The sequence below is a fragment of the Dermatophagoides pteronyssinus genome, unplaced genomic scaffold, assembly GCF_027571235.1.
Source record: "Dermatophagoides pteronyssinus isolate colony J.1.1.1.1 unplaced genomic scaffold, Derpt_VIB-CSIC_2022.12 sq0009, whole genome shotgun sequence".
NCBI classification, from domain to species: Eukaryota; Metazoa; Arthropoda; class Arachnida; order Sarcoptiformes; family Pyroglyphidae; genus Dermatophagoides; species Dermatophagoides pteronyssinus.
Genome location: NW_027461533.1, coordinates 481,417 through 498,106, shown reverse-complemented (window position 1 = coordinate 498,106; position 16,690 = coordinate 481,417). Strand labels below are relative to the sequence as shown.

At 29.1% G+C, this 16,690-nt stretch overlaps 1 protein-coding gene across 1 annotated transcript; it reads left to right on the top strand.

Annotated features, from left to right (window-relative positions):
• Window positions 1-1,360: 1,360 nt before the first annotated feature.
• Window positions 1,361-16,688, top strand: LOC113798896 (dystonin-like). Its single transcript, XM_027349483.2, has 9 exons — window positions 1,361-2,118; window positions 2,986-3,140; window positions 3,231-6,318; window positions 6,403-6,696; window positions 7,678-15,630; window positions 15,685-15,802; window positions 15,865-15,980; window positions 16,047-16,191; window positions 16,260-16,688. The coding sequence occupies exons 1-9, from the start codon at window positions 1,831-1,833 to the stop codon at window positions 16,460-16,462; spliced, it is 12,360 nt and encodes a 4,119-aa protein (XP_027205284.2). The 5' UTR covers window positions 1,361-1,830; the 3' UTR covers window positions 16,463-16,688.
• The last annotated feature ends 2 nt before the right edge of the window (window positions 16,689-16,690 follow it).

The window sequence follows — 16,690 nt, the reverse complement described above, 5'->3', positions numbered from 1 at the left end:
GTCTGTCTGTCTGTCCGTTCATATTCGAATCATTTAAATTCGAATCTTTTTTTTTTTTGCTTAAATTCTGTCATCTGAAACTAATGAAATTCCAAGGATTCTATCTTTTTTTTTAATTTACATTATTCCATCATCATCATTACAAAGCCAAGAATCAATTTCATTCGACCGAATCTCCAACCGACCAACATCCGATGATGATGACTGAATTGATTTCTGAAAGAAATCAACAAGTCAACAAGAAGACAACATTCAACCAAATCCAATCAAAACATATATGGTATTTTATGATTTTTTTTCCTCTATGTATATTCATTGTTTGTTTCATTTTGGGACAATTTAGTGATCATCATCATCACCATCAATGAATGAATAAAACAAATCGGAGGATTGTCATGATCATCATCATCATCATCATCATTGTCCATAAATGGAAGAAAAAAAAATTTTTTTTTTCTTTGCCATTCCATCAAACCAATCGAACCAAACAAGCAGAAAAAAATTAACAAGTTTTTTTTTGTCTGAAACGATTGTACGAAATTGTTCAAACAAGAGAGAGAAAAATATGAATGAAATTGAATATAGCCTCGAATTTTTTCAAATTTCATTCATATAAAATAATGGATGGCTTAAAAAAAAGAGAAATTATACTTTTTTTCGAAAGAACAAGAGAAGAAGATAATTTGATGTTATTTTTTGAACAATAAGTCAACAATCAAGAAAATGAATGAACCAAATGGATGCGCTGCTTTTTTTTCCTTTTACAAACATCAATCGATCGATCCACAAAACAACAAAATACATCAAACATCACCACACACAACACTTGTTTTGAAGCAACAAGTTTTTTTTTAGGCAAGCATCTATGCCACTATTCTCTGCACACTCAATTCGCCAAACCAAAAAACTTTAACCATATGTTTTGTATATATGCCACAAAAACAACAACAATAACGTTGATATCAGAACACAGAACCGCCGCCATACACATAAAATTGCCAATTTGTTGTCGTTGCCGACGACGACGACTACGACTACGACTACGATAAAGAAACTCACCTGTCGTTTTTCACGATAAAATAATACGGCTACCTGTTGATATATTCTGATTTTTTTTAATACATTTAATTCATCCCTCATCCCTCATCATTATCATCCATCGATATTCATCAAATGAATTTTTTTTTATTAATATTTCCGATTTTATCCATTCATTCATTTGCCAAATTCATTCATTCGTTTTTATTCTGTCATCTGAATTAGACATTGAAAAAACAAACAAGCAAGCAATTTTTTTTACTGACTGCAAATAAGCACTTTGTTGTTATTTTGTCATCGATCGATTATTGATTGAAAATTTTCATTTCAAAAAATCTGTTTTTGTGTTTGTTTTGAAGAATCCACCAGCGGCACATCGAATTCAATTTTTCATTTCCAGCAACTTGTTTCTTTGGTTCTTCATTCACTAACAACAACAGAATTTTTCGTCAATCAACTGTGGCAGCTATAATTTGCAACAAAATAATCAGTCAAAAAATCAAAAGTCAATCATCATCATCATTATCTACTTATACTAATTACATTATATTACCTTATTTATAACCTGAAAATTTAAGTGAAAATTTTCTTTTAAAAATCTTACAAAAACCACAACATACATCACTCATCACTCACTCACTCACATACAAAGCAAAACAAAACATCAACGATAGTAATAACCATCATAGTAATCATCTCTAACCAAGCAATCTTTTACTAATCCAAAATCATCAAATGAATTGTTGAATTACATCATCATCAGTGAAAATCCAAGAAAATCCGTAACAAAAAATGTATAAATTTGACAAAGGTAATCATCGATTATTTGTAAAAGGATCACGTGAAGATGATGATCCAGATAATATTGCCGATTCAAATAATGATAATCATTTAATTAATGATCATACAATTGATCGACAACATTATGATTTTGATTCAAAAAATCATATGGCTTCAGCATCACAAGAAACTAGAGAATTATTTCGTACAAGTAATAATCGTGCTGGTCTTAAAACTGTACAAACAAAACGTGTGGCTAAAAAAATTACCACTGTTAATCGTGGTGAACAAAGAAAATTGGTAAGTTTCATTTTTAAGAAAATCTTTTACTTTTTCCCATTTTAATCAATCCATTTGAGCCGTTTCAAACCAAAAAACGAAATTAGCGAAAAAATAACAATTTTTCTCAATTTCCGTTTGGGCACCCACCCGAAAATTGGAATCTTTAAAGAATTCCAGATAGTGTAGGTTGTTGATGAAGGTTTTTTTCTTCTTCTTAAGTTTTTTACGATTGCAACTCTTTTCCAAAAAATTCCTTCATTCAAATCGACCAAATCAATATGCACTATTGGTTTGATTGCTTTTTATGGACATTTTTTTCGTTTCGTTTGCTTATTTTGCGATCACAAAAGCAAACGAAACAAAAAATTGTGGCAAGGTGAGACTTTTTTCTTCTTCTTCTTATTACTTTCTTCATCATCATCATCATTTTTGACAAATGATGGTTATATGTGGCTCGATGTTTTTTTTTTTGTTTGTCCAAAACAATCGCCCACATTCATTGCGTAGGTTTTTTTTCTGAATGACTTTGGAATTATCTATCTTTTTTTCTGTAATATAATAATATTGTCACTATGTTTTGAAATTGAAAAATATTATTTCGACCTCCATTATTGTTGTTGTTGGGGATTCATTTTAGGAATGTTGTTAACACGCACACACATACATAGATGGAAAAAATAAAAGTTTGATGTAACAATAACCTTGTAGCTGAATTAGTTGGTTTTCGCAAATTTTTTCTTTTGTTGAATATCATCCTTTTTTTGAAGATTTTCTTTTCTTTTGTTTTGGTTTCTGGCTCAATGGATCGATTTAATGATAATGATAGAATCTTTTGGTTAAAATTTTACTTTTACTTTTTCCTCCTCCTACCCCCTTTTCGATTAGCCAACGATTTCTTTGATTGAAGGAAATAAATTGAAAGAAAAATTAATGAAATGGGCACAAAAATCAACACGTGGTTATCCAGGTGTAAATGTTTGTGATTTTACTAATAGCTGGCGTGATGGCCTTGCATTCAATGCCATTATACATCGTAATAGGTAAGGAAGGGGTTGTTTTTGTTAATATTCCGGATAATCAAGTGTTAATCAATTGATTTCGAATTTTTTTTGTTGTTGAAAAATTAACAGACCTGATTTACTTGATTATCTAAAATGTCGTGAACGATCAAATCGAGATAATCTACAAACTGCATTTGATGTTTTATCAAAAAATTTCGGTATAAATTGTTCACTTACACCGGATGAAATTGTTAGTGCCGAACCGAATGAAGATGAAATGTTAAAATATTTGGAAGAAATTTATAATCTTTTTCCTAATCCACCGGATCATAATCCACTTTATGATGCAGAGAAAATTCGTCGTATTGATGAATATAAAGATCTGGCAAGTCGTTTATTAGTATGGTTACGTGAAAATATTCCAAAATTAAATGATAGAAATTTTCCAAATCAATTAAGAGAAATGATTCATTTGAAACGTGAAAATGATCAATTTAAATTGGAACAAATACCACCAAAATTACATGATAAACAAAAATTAGCTAGTACATATGAAGATGTTTTGAATATGGCACGTTCATTACCCGGTCGTCATGTTCGTATTGAAGATGAATATGATATAAGTAATATTGAAAGATTATGGAAAAATATGATAACCGCACATCAAAAACGTGATCATGATATATTGGAAGAAATTGGACGTTTAGAAAAATTGGAAAAAATTGCTGCCGACTTGATTAAACAAATACAAACATGTGAAGATAATTTGGAAATAATTAAAAAACAAATTGTTGAAGAAGAAAAACAAGTATTAAAACAAGACCCGTTAAAACCAAATTTTAATATTGATAATATACAGAAAAATCTGTTGGAAGAAGAACGTAGAATTGCTAATATGTATGATGTTTTGAAAATATTAACCGAAAATAAATATCATGCAACAAATTCATTACGAAATCAAGTTGATTATCTATATGATAAATGGAAAAATTTAAAATTAAATTTCGAAAATAATGTTGTTAAAGTATTGAATGATCGTAAAGAAGCTGCATTGAGACGACCAAAAACCGAAGAAGAATTGATTAATGAAAATGAACATTTTCGTTTTCTACATGATTGTATACAGGAAATATTGAAAAAACGAAAATATCTTGAAAGTTTAAATATTGGTGATGATTTGAATACAATACAAAGACGTTTTGAACAATTCCAAGATGAACAAAAAGAATTGAAACAATTTCAATTGAAAATTGATGAATGCCATAATCGTAAAATACATATTAAACGTGAAGAAATGCCAATCTATAATAATATGTTGGATCGACTACGTACAGCATATGATGAAACAACTGGTTTCGTACGACAAAGAATCGATCATCTTCAATCATTATTAGATTTTGTTCGTTCAGCTGAAAAAGAATTATCTTGGATTAAAAATAAAGAAGAAATTGAAATTGCACGTGATTGGTCATTAAAAAATCATAATATTGAAGAATTATCTAAACAACATTATAATCTAATGAAAGAAGTTGAATCACATGAACGTGAATTTAATAAAGTACAAGATAAAGGTGATAGTTTAATCAGGAATCGACATCCAAGTACAAAATTAATTGAAAATCTTATGGCTAAAATGCAATATAATTGGTCATGGTTATTACAATTGATTAATTGTTTTGAACAACATTTAAAATATACTGGGGATTATTATAATTTTATGGATGATGTTAATCAATCAAGAAAAATGATCAATTCGATTGAAGATAAATTAAATTCACAATATAGTCGTCATCATTTAACGATTGAAGAAGGTGAAAAAATGATACAAGAAATGAATATTTTGAAAGAAGATATTAGTAAAATTGGTCAAACTATTAATGAACTTGAAGATAAAAGTTCAACAATTGTAAATTTGAAACAAAGAAAAGCACCATTACCAAATCCAATTAAGATAAAATCATTATGTATGATTAAACATGAAAAAGGTACAATATCGAAAAATGAAATGGTTACATTATTGGATAATTCACAAAGAAATAAATGGAAAATTGCTGCACCGAATGCTGGTGAATTAGCCATACCAAGTGCATGTTTTATTGTACCACCACCAGATCCAGATATATTGGATGAATTAAATGAATTGAAAAATAAATTAGATTTATTGATTGGTTTATGGGCACAAAAACAACGTGAATTACGTCAAAATCAAGTTCTTGCTTCGTTGAAAGCAGTAAAAGATATTGATTATCCAACATATTGTTCAATGGATCCACGGCAATTGGATAAAATTATGCATAGTCTTGAAGATGATATAAATAAATTAGAACGTGAAGGACCACCAGATGATCCAATGATCCGACGGCTATTGGATGAATTTGATGATATTAAGAAAAAATTTGCCGATTTTGAAGCTAGACGTCGTCAAGAAGAAGAAGATAAAAAGAATCAAGCAATGATTCAAAAATTTATTGATTCTGCTAATGATTTATTGGAAAAATTACAGGAAAAAGAACGTATTCTAATTCAACGTGCACAGAATCAAATTCCACGTGAAATGTCTACATTGAAAACATTAATCGATGAACATGATGAATTTGAACGTGATTTAAAACAATTTGAATCACGTATTAATGAATTAAAACAAGAATACACCAGAATTCATAGCAAATCACATGCTGCCGAATCAAAATATGTTACTATTATTGATACATGGGAACGTGTTTGTAAAATGTCCAAAGATTATAGTGAACGTTTGAAAGCATTGCAAACAGTATTGGATGATGTTGAACAAGCAAGATTAACATTGAATGAAGTACAATCAAGTTTAATTTTACATGAAGAAATACCAGCCGATGAAATTGATTTAAATCAAATGTGTAATGAATTACGTAATCTACATAAACAAACCAATCAATATAATGATGCATATGATCATTTATTATCAAATGTAACAAAAGTTCGACGTTTAGTTGAACGAACCCGACCAAAACAAACAACACATACCGATTTAAATCGTTTGGAAGAAGATGTTAAAACATTATATAAAAAATGGAAATCAGCATCCACACAGATTGTTGAACGTTTATCAACACTTGAATTATGTAGTGAATTATTGAAAAAATATCGATCATTAATGAATGTAGAGAAAAATTGGCTTACACAAACAACTGCACGTGTTAATACAGTATTAAATCGTAGTGATTTGGATTATGTTTCGGTATGTGTAATTGATCAATGTTTTTTTTTTTTTTTTTTGGTCTTGTGTTTAATTTGTTTTGTTTTGTTTTTTTTTCAATTTCAGAAACTATATGAAAGTATTGTTGAAAGAAAATCCGCCATTGATGATACCAATTCGGCTGGAAATCGTTTTATTCATGAAGCCCGATCATTAATGCAAAAAATTAAAATCTATCATGATAGTTTGGATGATGATTATAATGTTGAAATCAGTGCTAAACGACCAAGAAAATATGCCGGTGTTGAAATTGTTGAACAAGAATTAGAATCATTGAATAATGATTATAAAAATCTTTTGGATAAAGTATTATCTTATTTAAATCAATTACAAGATGATGAAAGTCGTATGCGTGAATTTGTAAGTAATCCTGATATTTTTTTTGTTTTTATTTTTTGAATTTACTTTCATTTGTTTTAACCAAAAATAACTATTACTATGAAATTTACTAACAAAATTTTCAATATTATTTTCAGCCATCTATGGTTAAAAATGATGAACAACTTGAAAAAGGATTATTGAAAATTAATAGTTCAATGGATTATAATCAATTGATTAGACCATTAGATTTAAATAATAGCCAATCTATTTTAACATTGGATAAGAATAGTTTATTATGGAATATTATAAGGAAAAAATATCTTTCGAATGATTATAGATTGATAAGGAATCCTTCATTGTTCGGTAATGAAATGATGTTTATGAGAAAATTTCGTAATTTTTTTATGAATCTTAATGATTCGGATAGAAAAATTTTATTACAACGTTTGAAATCATTAGGATATTTATCGGATAATGATGATGTGGAATCATTATTAATGTTAGGAGAAATTTCATTTCAAAGTGGACCTTTTTCTGAAAAATTTTTAAAAAATTTAAGAAAAAAATCTGGATATCTTGGAATAGAATCGAATGCTAGGAGGAAAGGTCAACATAGATTTTTAAAAGGAAAAAATTTACCAACTTTTGATGATTCAAATGAATCGGACCAGATTTCTATTGAAGAAATACCTTCTTCTTCTTCTTCTTCGGATGAATTGATTCAACAACAAAATGATGCTGCTGATGGCCATAGTTTTGATAAGGATTCAAAACTTGGGTCTAATAATCATCGTCCACTTTGTACTATTCTATTGAAAGATTTAGACCGGTTTCTTGGTCTCTCCGATGATAATGATGTAATGTACAATCTTTTTACATCCATAATTTTTTTTCAGTGATAAGTGATTGATGATTGTATCGATGACCTTTTCCATTAATTTTTTTATGTAAAAAAAATGTTTACTAAATTTTGTTTCCGAAATATTTTCTTTACCCTTCCCCCTTCCCACCACACGATAGAATTCCATCGCTGACAAACTAAAATATTGGCTTGATCAAAAAGAGAAATTAATTTCCGTACTTGGTCCAATCGGTTCGGAACCATATGTTGTCAATAGTCAACTAAGACAAATTACAGTAATGAAAGATGAATTTTCATCACAAGAACACCTGTTGAATAAAATGGATAAACTTGGCCAATCGATTTTGGAACGAATGGATCGTACTAATCCATATTATAGTGAAGTACAAAATAAAATGAATGATATACATAAAACATGGAAACAATTATTGGCTATTTTGGAAGAACGTGAAAAAAATCTTTTACTTGTCAATGAAGCATCAACTGATTTCCAGAATAAATTATCAAAATTACAGAAAAATTTGGATACAATTTCCGATGAATTTGATAAAATTGTTAATTCAAATTTGGAAAAAGATGAACAATTATTGAAGATAACAAATTTGGAAGAAAATCTTGAATCACAACGGCCATTATTGGCTGAATGTAGTAATGCTTGTAATAATCTTATCAATTTGCTTACGGATAATGCATCAAAGAATGAAATCAAAGATAAATTTAAATATGTTGAAGCAAAATATAATGATCTTTCACGAAAGATTAGCAATAAAAAAGCTGAATTACAATCAACAATTAAAGAAGATCGTGAATTTTTTATGTCATGTGATCAACTATTAGAATGGCTTCGAAATATGTTGAATACATTATCCAAAGATATAAAAGTATCGGCAATTTATGAAATTGTTTCGAAACAGATTCAAGATTTTGAACCAATCTATCAACAAGTACGAGATAAAGAACATGAAATTCATATGGTTATAAATCGTGGTAATAATCTGTTGAGTCGTAGTTCAGCATATCGTGCTGAAACATCAAATTGGCGACAAACATTAGACAATATAAAACGACAATGGAATTTAGTTGAAAAAGAAGCTTTGGAGAAAAAATCTAAATTACATAAATGTTTAGATATTTGTCGTGAATTTAATGCTAATTATAATGATTTGTATCCACTGTTGGAACAATATGATTCAAAACTGCAAAGTTTTAAAGATGTACCATTGAATCGTCAAGATTTGGAAAATCGTTTAAAAGATATACAATTTCTTAAAAGTGATATCAATAAACGACAACGTGATTTTGATCATATTCGACAATTGGCTGATCAATTAATATCGATTGCTGATACGGATAAAGATCATGTAAAAAATCGTATGAATCAATTGAAACAATTATGGGATCGTGTTAATTCAGAAGTTTTAAAACGTTCACAGATTATTGATGCAATTCTGCATAAATTGATTGCCTATCAAAATAGTATGCGTGATTTTAATCAAGCAATGCAACGTATTGAAGATAAAATGGTATCACAAAATGCATTTACCGATCAAAAATTAGTCGATCGTATGAAAAGTCTTTTGGATGAAGCGAAAAGTCTTCGTCATAATTTGGATCAAGTAAAAACAAATGCACGTGAATTGATTAATGAAATTAAAAATGAAAAATCCGCAAGACATATTGAAAATGAAGTACATGATGCTGAAGAACGTTATCGTTCATTATTGGATAAGCTGGATAAAAAATGTAAAAATCTTGATGCATTAGCCAATAATGTTAAAACATTTACAATGAAATTGACTGAAATACAAAATCAATTAAATCAATTGGAACAACAATTGAATAATATGGCACCGATTGCACGTCATCCAGATATTCTACATCAACAAATGGCCGAAATAAAAGATTTTCGTAATGATTTGGATAAAGTACAACAAAAATTAAAAGAAGCTGAACAATTTTATAAAAATATTACCGATAAAGATCCATCATTTGATAATAATATGTATCGTTATCAATTGGATAATATGAATAGACAACATGCAAGATTAGATGATGCTAGTCGTCAACGTATGAATAATATACAGAATATGATTGATAAATTGAAAGGATTTTATGGTGATTATGATGATTTGGATAAAAATTTGAATAATGTAAGCAAACAAATTGATAATCTGAAACCGATTAGCCGTGATGTTGATGCTATTCGTGCACAACAAAATGAATTTCGTAATTTGAATGCAAATGTTATTGAACCATTAGCAAAACGAGTGGATGATTTACTTCGTAAAGCAAATGGTTTGATTCAATCAGCAATGCCAGGTGTTGATACCGGTAAATTAGAACAAGATACCGATAAATTGAATAGTAAATGGAATGATTTAAAAGAAAAAATTAATGATCGTGAACGAAAATTAGATTCTGCTATATTACAAGCAGGTCGATTTCAAGATGCAATGGATGCATTTGAAAAATGGCTTAAAGATTCTGAAACGATGTTGGCCAATCAAAAACCGCCAAGTTCAGATTATAAGGTGCTTAAAGCACAAATACAAGAACAACAATTTATTAATAAAATGATAAATGATCGTGAAAATAGTTTAAAATCATTGCGGGAAATGGGTTTGGAATTTATGCGAAATTTAGATCATAATGAAAAACATCATGTTGAAAATCAATTGAATGATCTAACAAAACGTTTTAATATATTGAAAAATAATTGTGATAAACGTCTGGATTTATTGAAACAAATTTTCCCGATTGCCAAAGATTTTAGCGATAAAGCTGTACCATTACAAGAATGGTTAAATCATACTGAACGTAAGCTAAGTCTTTTGAAACATTCACCTATTGATCAGGATAATATTAAAAGTAAAATTGCTGAACATCAAATGTTACATCAAGATGTTCTTAATCATAAAAATGAATTTGAACGTTTGACTGAAATTGCACAAAATCTAATCAGTCTTTTGACCGATGATGAAGCACAAATAGTGGTGGATAAATCAAAAGAATTAACCGATCGTTATGCTAGATTGGTTGAAGATAGTATTGATTTTGGTGAAATTTTGGATGAATCTAGGAAAATTTTGGATAATTTCCTAAGTAATTTTGATGATTTATTTAATTGGATTGATCGAATGGAACAACGTGTTAATAAACATAAAAATTGTTCAATTACTGTTGAAAAAATACGTGAACAATTGGATGATTTACATGATATTCAACATGAAATTCAATCAAATGAACCCCGAATTTATGAAATATTTAATGCAGCACAATCATTAAATCGTGGTGATTCATTAATGATTAAACAAAAAACTGATCAATTACAATTCCGATTCAATGAATTGAAACGAAAAACATCGGAATATATGAATAATTTGAAAGAAGTATTGCCGGTTGCACAAAATTTTTACAATTCTCATGATAAATTAAATGCATGGCTGGATGTTGCTGAACGTAGTTTGAAAAATTTAGAATCACAAAGTTTGAAGCAACAAGAATCCACTATACGTACATTGGAAAATCAAATTAATGAAAATAAATCATTATTGGATACGATCAATAATTTGGCACCACAATTTTGTAATTATACAAGTGGTCAAGGAACAGCACATATTGAAGCAATTGTTATTAAAGATAATCGTCGTTTTAATAATGTTTGTGATCAAATTAATCGACAAGTTGATAAAATTGATTCAATGAAACAACGTAATGATGAAATTGTTAATGATATTGATGAATTATATGAATGGTTTAAAGATGCTGAACGACAATTGCTGGAAGCCGAAGGCATTCCACATGAACCGAAAAAATTAACAATACTTTTGAAAGAAACAAAAGCATTATATGATGATATAAATAGCCAAAAAGGTAGAGTTCGGGATGTATTGGCTAATGTTAAAAAATTAATACGTAATAATAATACTGAAGATATGATTCATATCCGAGAAAAATCAGAAGAATTAAAAGATTTAGCTAATCATGTTTCACAATTGTGTTTGGATCGTTTGAATTTATTGGAACAAGCATTACCATTGGCTGAACATTTTTTCGAAGCTTATAATGAATTAAATCAATGGCTTGATGAAACTGAAAATGAAGCACAAATGTTAGGCGGTGCAATCAATCAAATACGTATTAAACAACAACAAGAAATTATTAATCATTTAAATCGTTCGATTAATGAACATAAACCAATATTGGAAAAAATGAATAAAACTGGACAATCATTAATTAATATTGTACAAGAACGTGATGGTAAACAAGTAAAAAGATATATGGATGATATTAATGATCGTTTTAATAATCTTAAAATTAAATTACGTGATCAACAATTAATTTTGGATTCAGCGCTGCAAGAAACATCACAATTTACCGATAAATTAGATGGCCTTCTACGAACATTAATGGATTTATTGGAACAATTGAAAAATGCTGATCCAATTTCAGCACATCCAGAAAGAATCCAGGAACAAATTTATGATAATGATTCGATTATTGATGAATTAAATCGAAGAAAAATGGCTTATGAAACTATTTCCAATGTTGCTAATGATTTGATTAATAAAGCTGGTAGAGGTGATGATTCTGTTCGTGATATTGTGAATCAACATAACAAACTTAAAGATTGTTGGAATCAATGTAATACACTTTCACAGAATCGTAAACATTCGTTGGATGAAGCATTGAAAATTGCTACACAATTCTGGAATCAATTGAATGATGCAATGAAAACATTGAAAAATATTGAAAAAGCAATTGCATCGGAAGAACAACCAGCTTGTGAACCGAATGCTGTTTATAGACAACAAGAATTATTGAAAGAAATCAAACAAGATTTGGATAATGCACGAACCAAAGTTGATGATTGTAAAATGACTGGAAGAAATCTGATAAAAATTGTTGGTGAAAGTGATAAATATGAAGTGAAGAAAAATATTGATGAATTGGAAAATTATTGGAATAATATTGCAAATCTGTTTAGTCAACGAGAAAAAGATTTGAAAAATGCAATGGAAAAAGCAATGAAATTTCATGAAGCACTGCAGAATTTGCTGGAATTTTTGGACAATGCTGAAGATACGTTCAATAATTTTGGTCCGGTTGCTTCGGATTTGAATATTGTTAAAAAACAGGTCAATGAATTGACAAATTTTAAAAAACATGTTGATTCACATGTACCTGATATTGAAAATTTTAATCGATTAGCAAATGAATTACTTGAATGTGTACCATCATCACAAGCAAAAAGTATTCGTGAACCAATGAACGAAGTAAATCATCGTTGGGATGATCTTTCAAAAGCTATTGCTAATCGACAAGCTGAATTAGAAAATGCATTATTAAAATTAGGACAATTTGAACAATCATTGAATGATTTCTTGGAATGGATGGCTCGAACTGAAAGAACACTTGATGAAATTAAACCAACATTTAGTGATCCACAAGTATTGGAAATTGAATTGTCGAAATTTAAAGTATTAGAAAATGATATTTATGCACATCAAAGTACAGTGGATACATTGAATTCGGCCGGTAAAATGTTGATCGATAATGAACGTGGAACGGAAAATGCACGTGCAACACAGAATAAATTGAATAAATTAAATTCAAGATGGCAACAATTATTGGATAAAACTGAACAACGTAAACGAGAATTAGAAGAATTATTAAAAGAAGCAAATAGTTTTAATCAAGAATTATTGGATATGATTTCATGGATCAATGATATGGATAATGAATTAAGTGTATCGAAACCTGTTGGTGGTTTACCTGAAACAGCACGTGAACAATTGAATCGTTTTATGGAAATTTATCAGGAAATTGATTCAAATCGTTTTCGAATTGATTCATTGATTGATCGTGGTAATGAATATATTAAACGATCAAAAGAAGCACCAACATTACAGCATAATGTTAAAACATTGAAAACTAAATGGGAAAATTTATTGGCCAAAGCAAATGATAAAAAAATTAAATTGGAAATTGCCTTAGCTGAAGCTATTGATTTTCATGATTCATTCAATAAATTTGTTGAATGGTTAACTGAAGCGGAAAAATATCTGAATAATCTTCAACCGGTTAGTCGTGTAATCGAACGTATTACCAAACAAATTGAAGAACATAAAAATTTTCAAAAAGATCTTGGAAATCATCGTGAAACAATGATGGAATTGGATAAAAAAGGAACACATTTGAAATATTTCAGTCAAAAACAGGATGTTATTTTGATTAAAAATCTTTTGGTTAATGTACAACATCGTTGGGAAAAAGTATTAGCTAAAACAGCTGAACGTTCAAGAAATTTGGATTATGGTTTCCGTGAAACAAAAGAATTTTATGATGCATGGAATGATTTAATGAATTGGTTGAATGATTTGGAAAAGAATTTTGATTCAATACAGCAAATAAGTAATAATTCGGATATTATTCGACAAATGATTCAAAAACATCGTGAATTTCAACGACAATTAGGTTCAAAACATTCACAATATGATGCAACGCTTAAGATGGGTAAAAATTTGAAAGAAAAAGCACCGAAAATTGATGTACCAGTTATACAGAACATGATTGATGAACTTAAGAATAAATGGAATTCTATCTGTAATAAATCAGTTGATCGACAACGTAAATTGGAAGAAGCTTTATTATTTTCTGGACAATTTAAAGATGCTATTGATGCTTTATTGGATTGGTTGGATAAAGCTCGTGAACAATTGCTTGGTAATTTATCTGTTTATGGTGATTTGGATACAGTTACTGCATTGGTTGAACAGCATAAAATTTTCCTTGAAGAATTTAGACGTCGTGAAAAGAATCTTCAATCGGTACATAGAATTTCGGATGAACTGAGAAAATCTTCACCAAATGATGATTCGTATAATATTCAGGCTGAAATTACTGTCATTGATGAAAAATGGAAAGAAGTTGAACAATTAAGTCGTGAACGATCAATTGAATTGGATAAAGCAATGATTGAAGCTGAAAAACTTCATAAAGCAGTTAATATATTGCTTGAATGGCTTTCAGATGCTGAAATGAAACTTAGATTTTCTGGACCAATGCCTGAAGATGAAAATGCTACACAGGTACAAATTTCCGAACATAAAGTATTTTTGGAAGAAATGTTAATACAAGAGAAAAATAAAGAATCAACAGTAAAAATTGCTCAAGATATTTTGAATAAATGTCATCCAGAAGCTATAACTGTGATCAAACATTGGATAACAATTATTCAATCAAGATGGGAAGAAGTTAATTCATGGGCTAAACAACGTGAACAACGTTTATATGATCATCTTGAATCATTGTTAAACATTATGGATTCATTGGAAAAAGCATTAGCTTGGCTGATCGGTTCAGAAGCTGCTTTATTAGCTGCCGAAACACAACCATTACCTGACGATAATATTGAATTGGATAAATTGATTGATGAACATGATCGATTTTTGGATGAATTGGAAAAGAAAGGTTTGGATGTTGATAAAATTGCCAAAACATTTGCTATCAAAAAACAAGCTATAGCTGGATTAAAAACTATTGATCGTAAACGTGGCCAAGGACCACGATCATCTACACCGATAAAAATTCCTTCCAATGATTTTGGTTATGATGTTAAACAACCTAAAGTTAAAGAGCTACTTGAAAAATGGAGCAAAGTAAATAAATTATCACAAGATCGAAAGAAAAGATTAAATGATAAACTTGATTATAACAACGAAATGGAACGTATTAAAAATTTTGAATTTGATGATTGGCGACGATCATTTTTAGGTTGGATGAGTGATAAAAAAGCAAGAATTAGTGATTTTTTCAAAAAAATTGATTCCAACAATGATGGCCGTGTAACGAAATCAGAATTTATTGACGGATTTGTTAAATCAAAATTTTCAACAAGTCGATTAGAAATGGAAAAAGTTGCCGAAATTTTTGATCGAAATAATGATGGTTATGTTGATTCAAAAGAATTTAATGATACACTTCGACCTGAACGTGATTTACCAAAAACCGAATCGGAAATTATTCAAGATGAAGTACAAAAACAAGTTGACAAATGTTCTTGTATGGATAAATATAAAGTATCACAAGTTGGCGAATGCAAATATCGAGTAAGTCGATTGAATTTTAACAATGAATTTATCTAATGATTAATTTGATTCTAGTTTGGTGAATCCCAAAAATTACGACTTGTCCGTATTCTACGTAGTACGGTTATGGTACGTGTTGGTGGTGGTTGGATTTCTTTGGATGATTTTCTTAAAAAATATGATCCATGCCGAGGTAATTATCATATTGTGCATTCCAATTGCGATAATTTTTATCATCAATTTTTTTTGCCATAGTCAAAGGTCGAACCAACATTGAATTACGTGAACAATTGGCAGCTGATTTTGACACAAAAAATAAATCATTATACAATGATGATGGAACTATTTCATCGGTTGGACCAATTACCAAAGTAAGTTTTAAAAATTTATTTTAAAAAATTATTTGTTTTGTTTACATTTTTTCAAATTTTTTACAGATTAAAGAAAAAACTGATCGAAGTCTTCCTATGAATTCACAGGATCAAGTTCGATTCAATTCAACAATCACTAGTGATTATAGCTTTAGTGATCATGCTGATAGTTCTGGAGCAAAATCTCGTCCACGAAGTCGATTAACAATTTGTATGTTTTTACAACAATCAATTTATTCAATTTTATTAATTTTTCTTTGGTTTTTTTTCTGCAAATAGCTTCGAATAGCCGACCAGGAAGTCGTCATTCAAGTCAACCACCAAGCCGTGCTGGTAGTGATCTATCAATCGATAGTTTAGATATCAGTAATCCTAAAACAACAGGTACCACTACTACATACAAGTATTCGGTAAAAACTACTCGAAAACCAAATTCCCGTCAAGGATCATATACTAATCTTCGAGATTTTCGATTTAAATAAAAATTTTATTAAAATAAACATTTTACAATAAACTCGAACACTCAAAAAAAAAGACAAAATACAAAAACAAAATTATTATTATTATTTTATTCGTGATACTTTTAATCTAAAAACAAAACAAAAACAAAACAAACAAATTCGATGTGCCGTAAAAAAAACCTTCATGTAAATAACAAGTTGCTGGAAAAAAAATGAAAAATAAATATGAATATTTTAACTAACCGAATT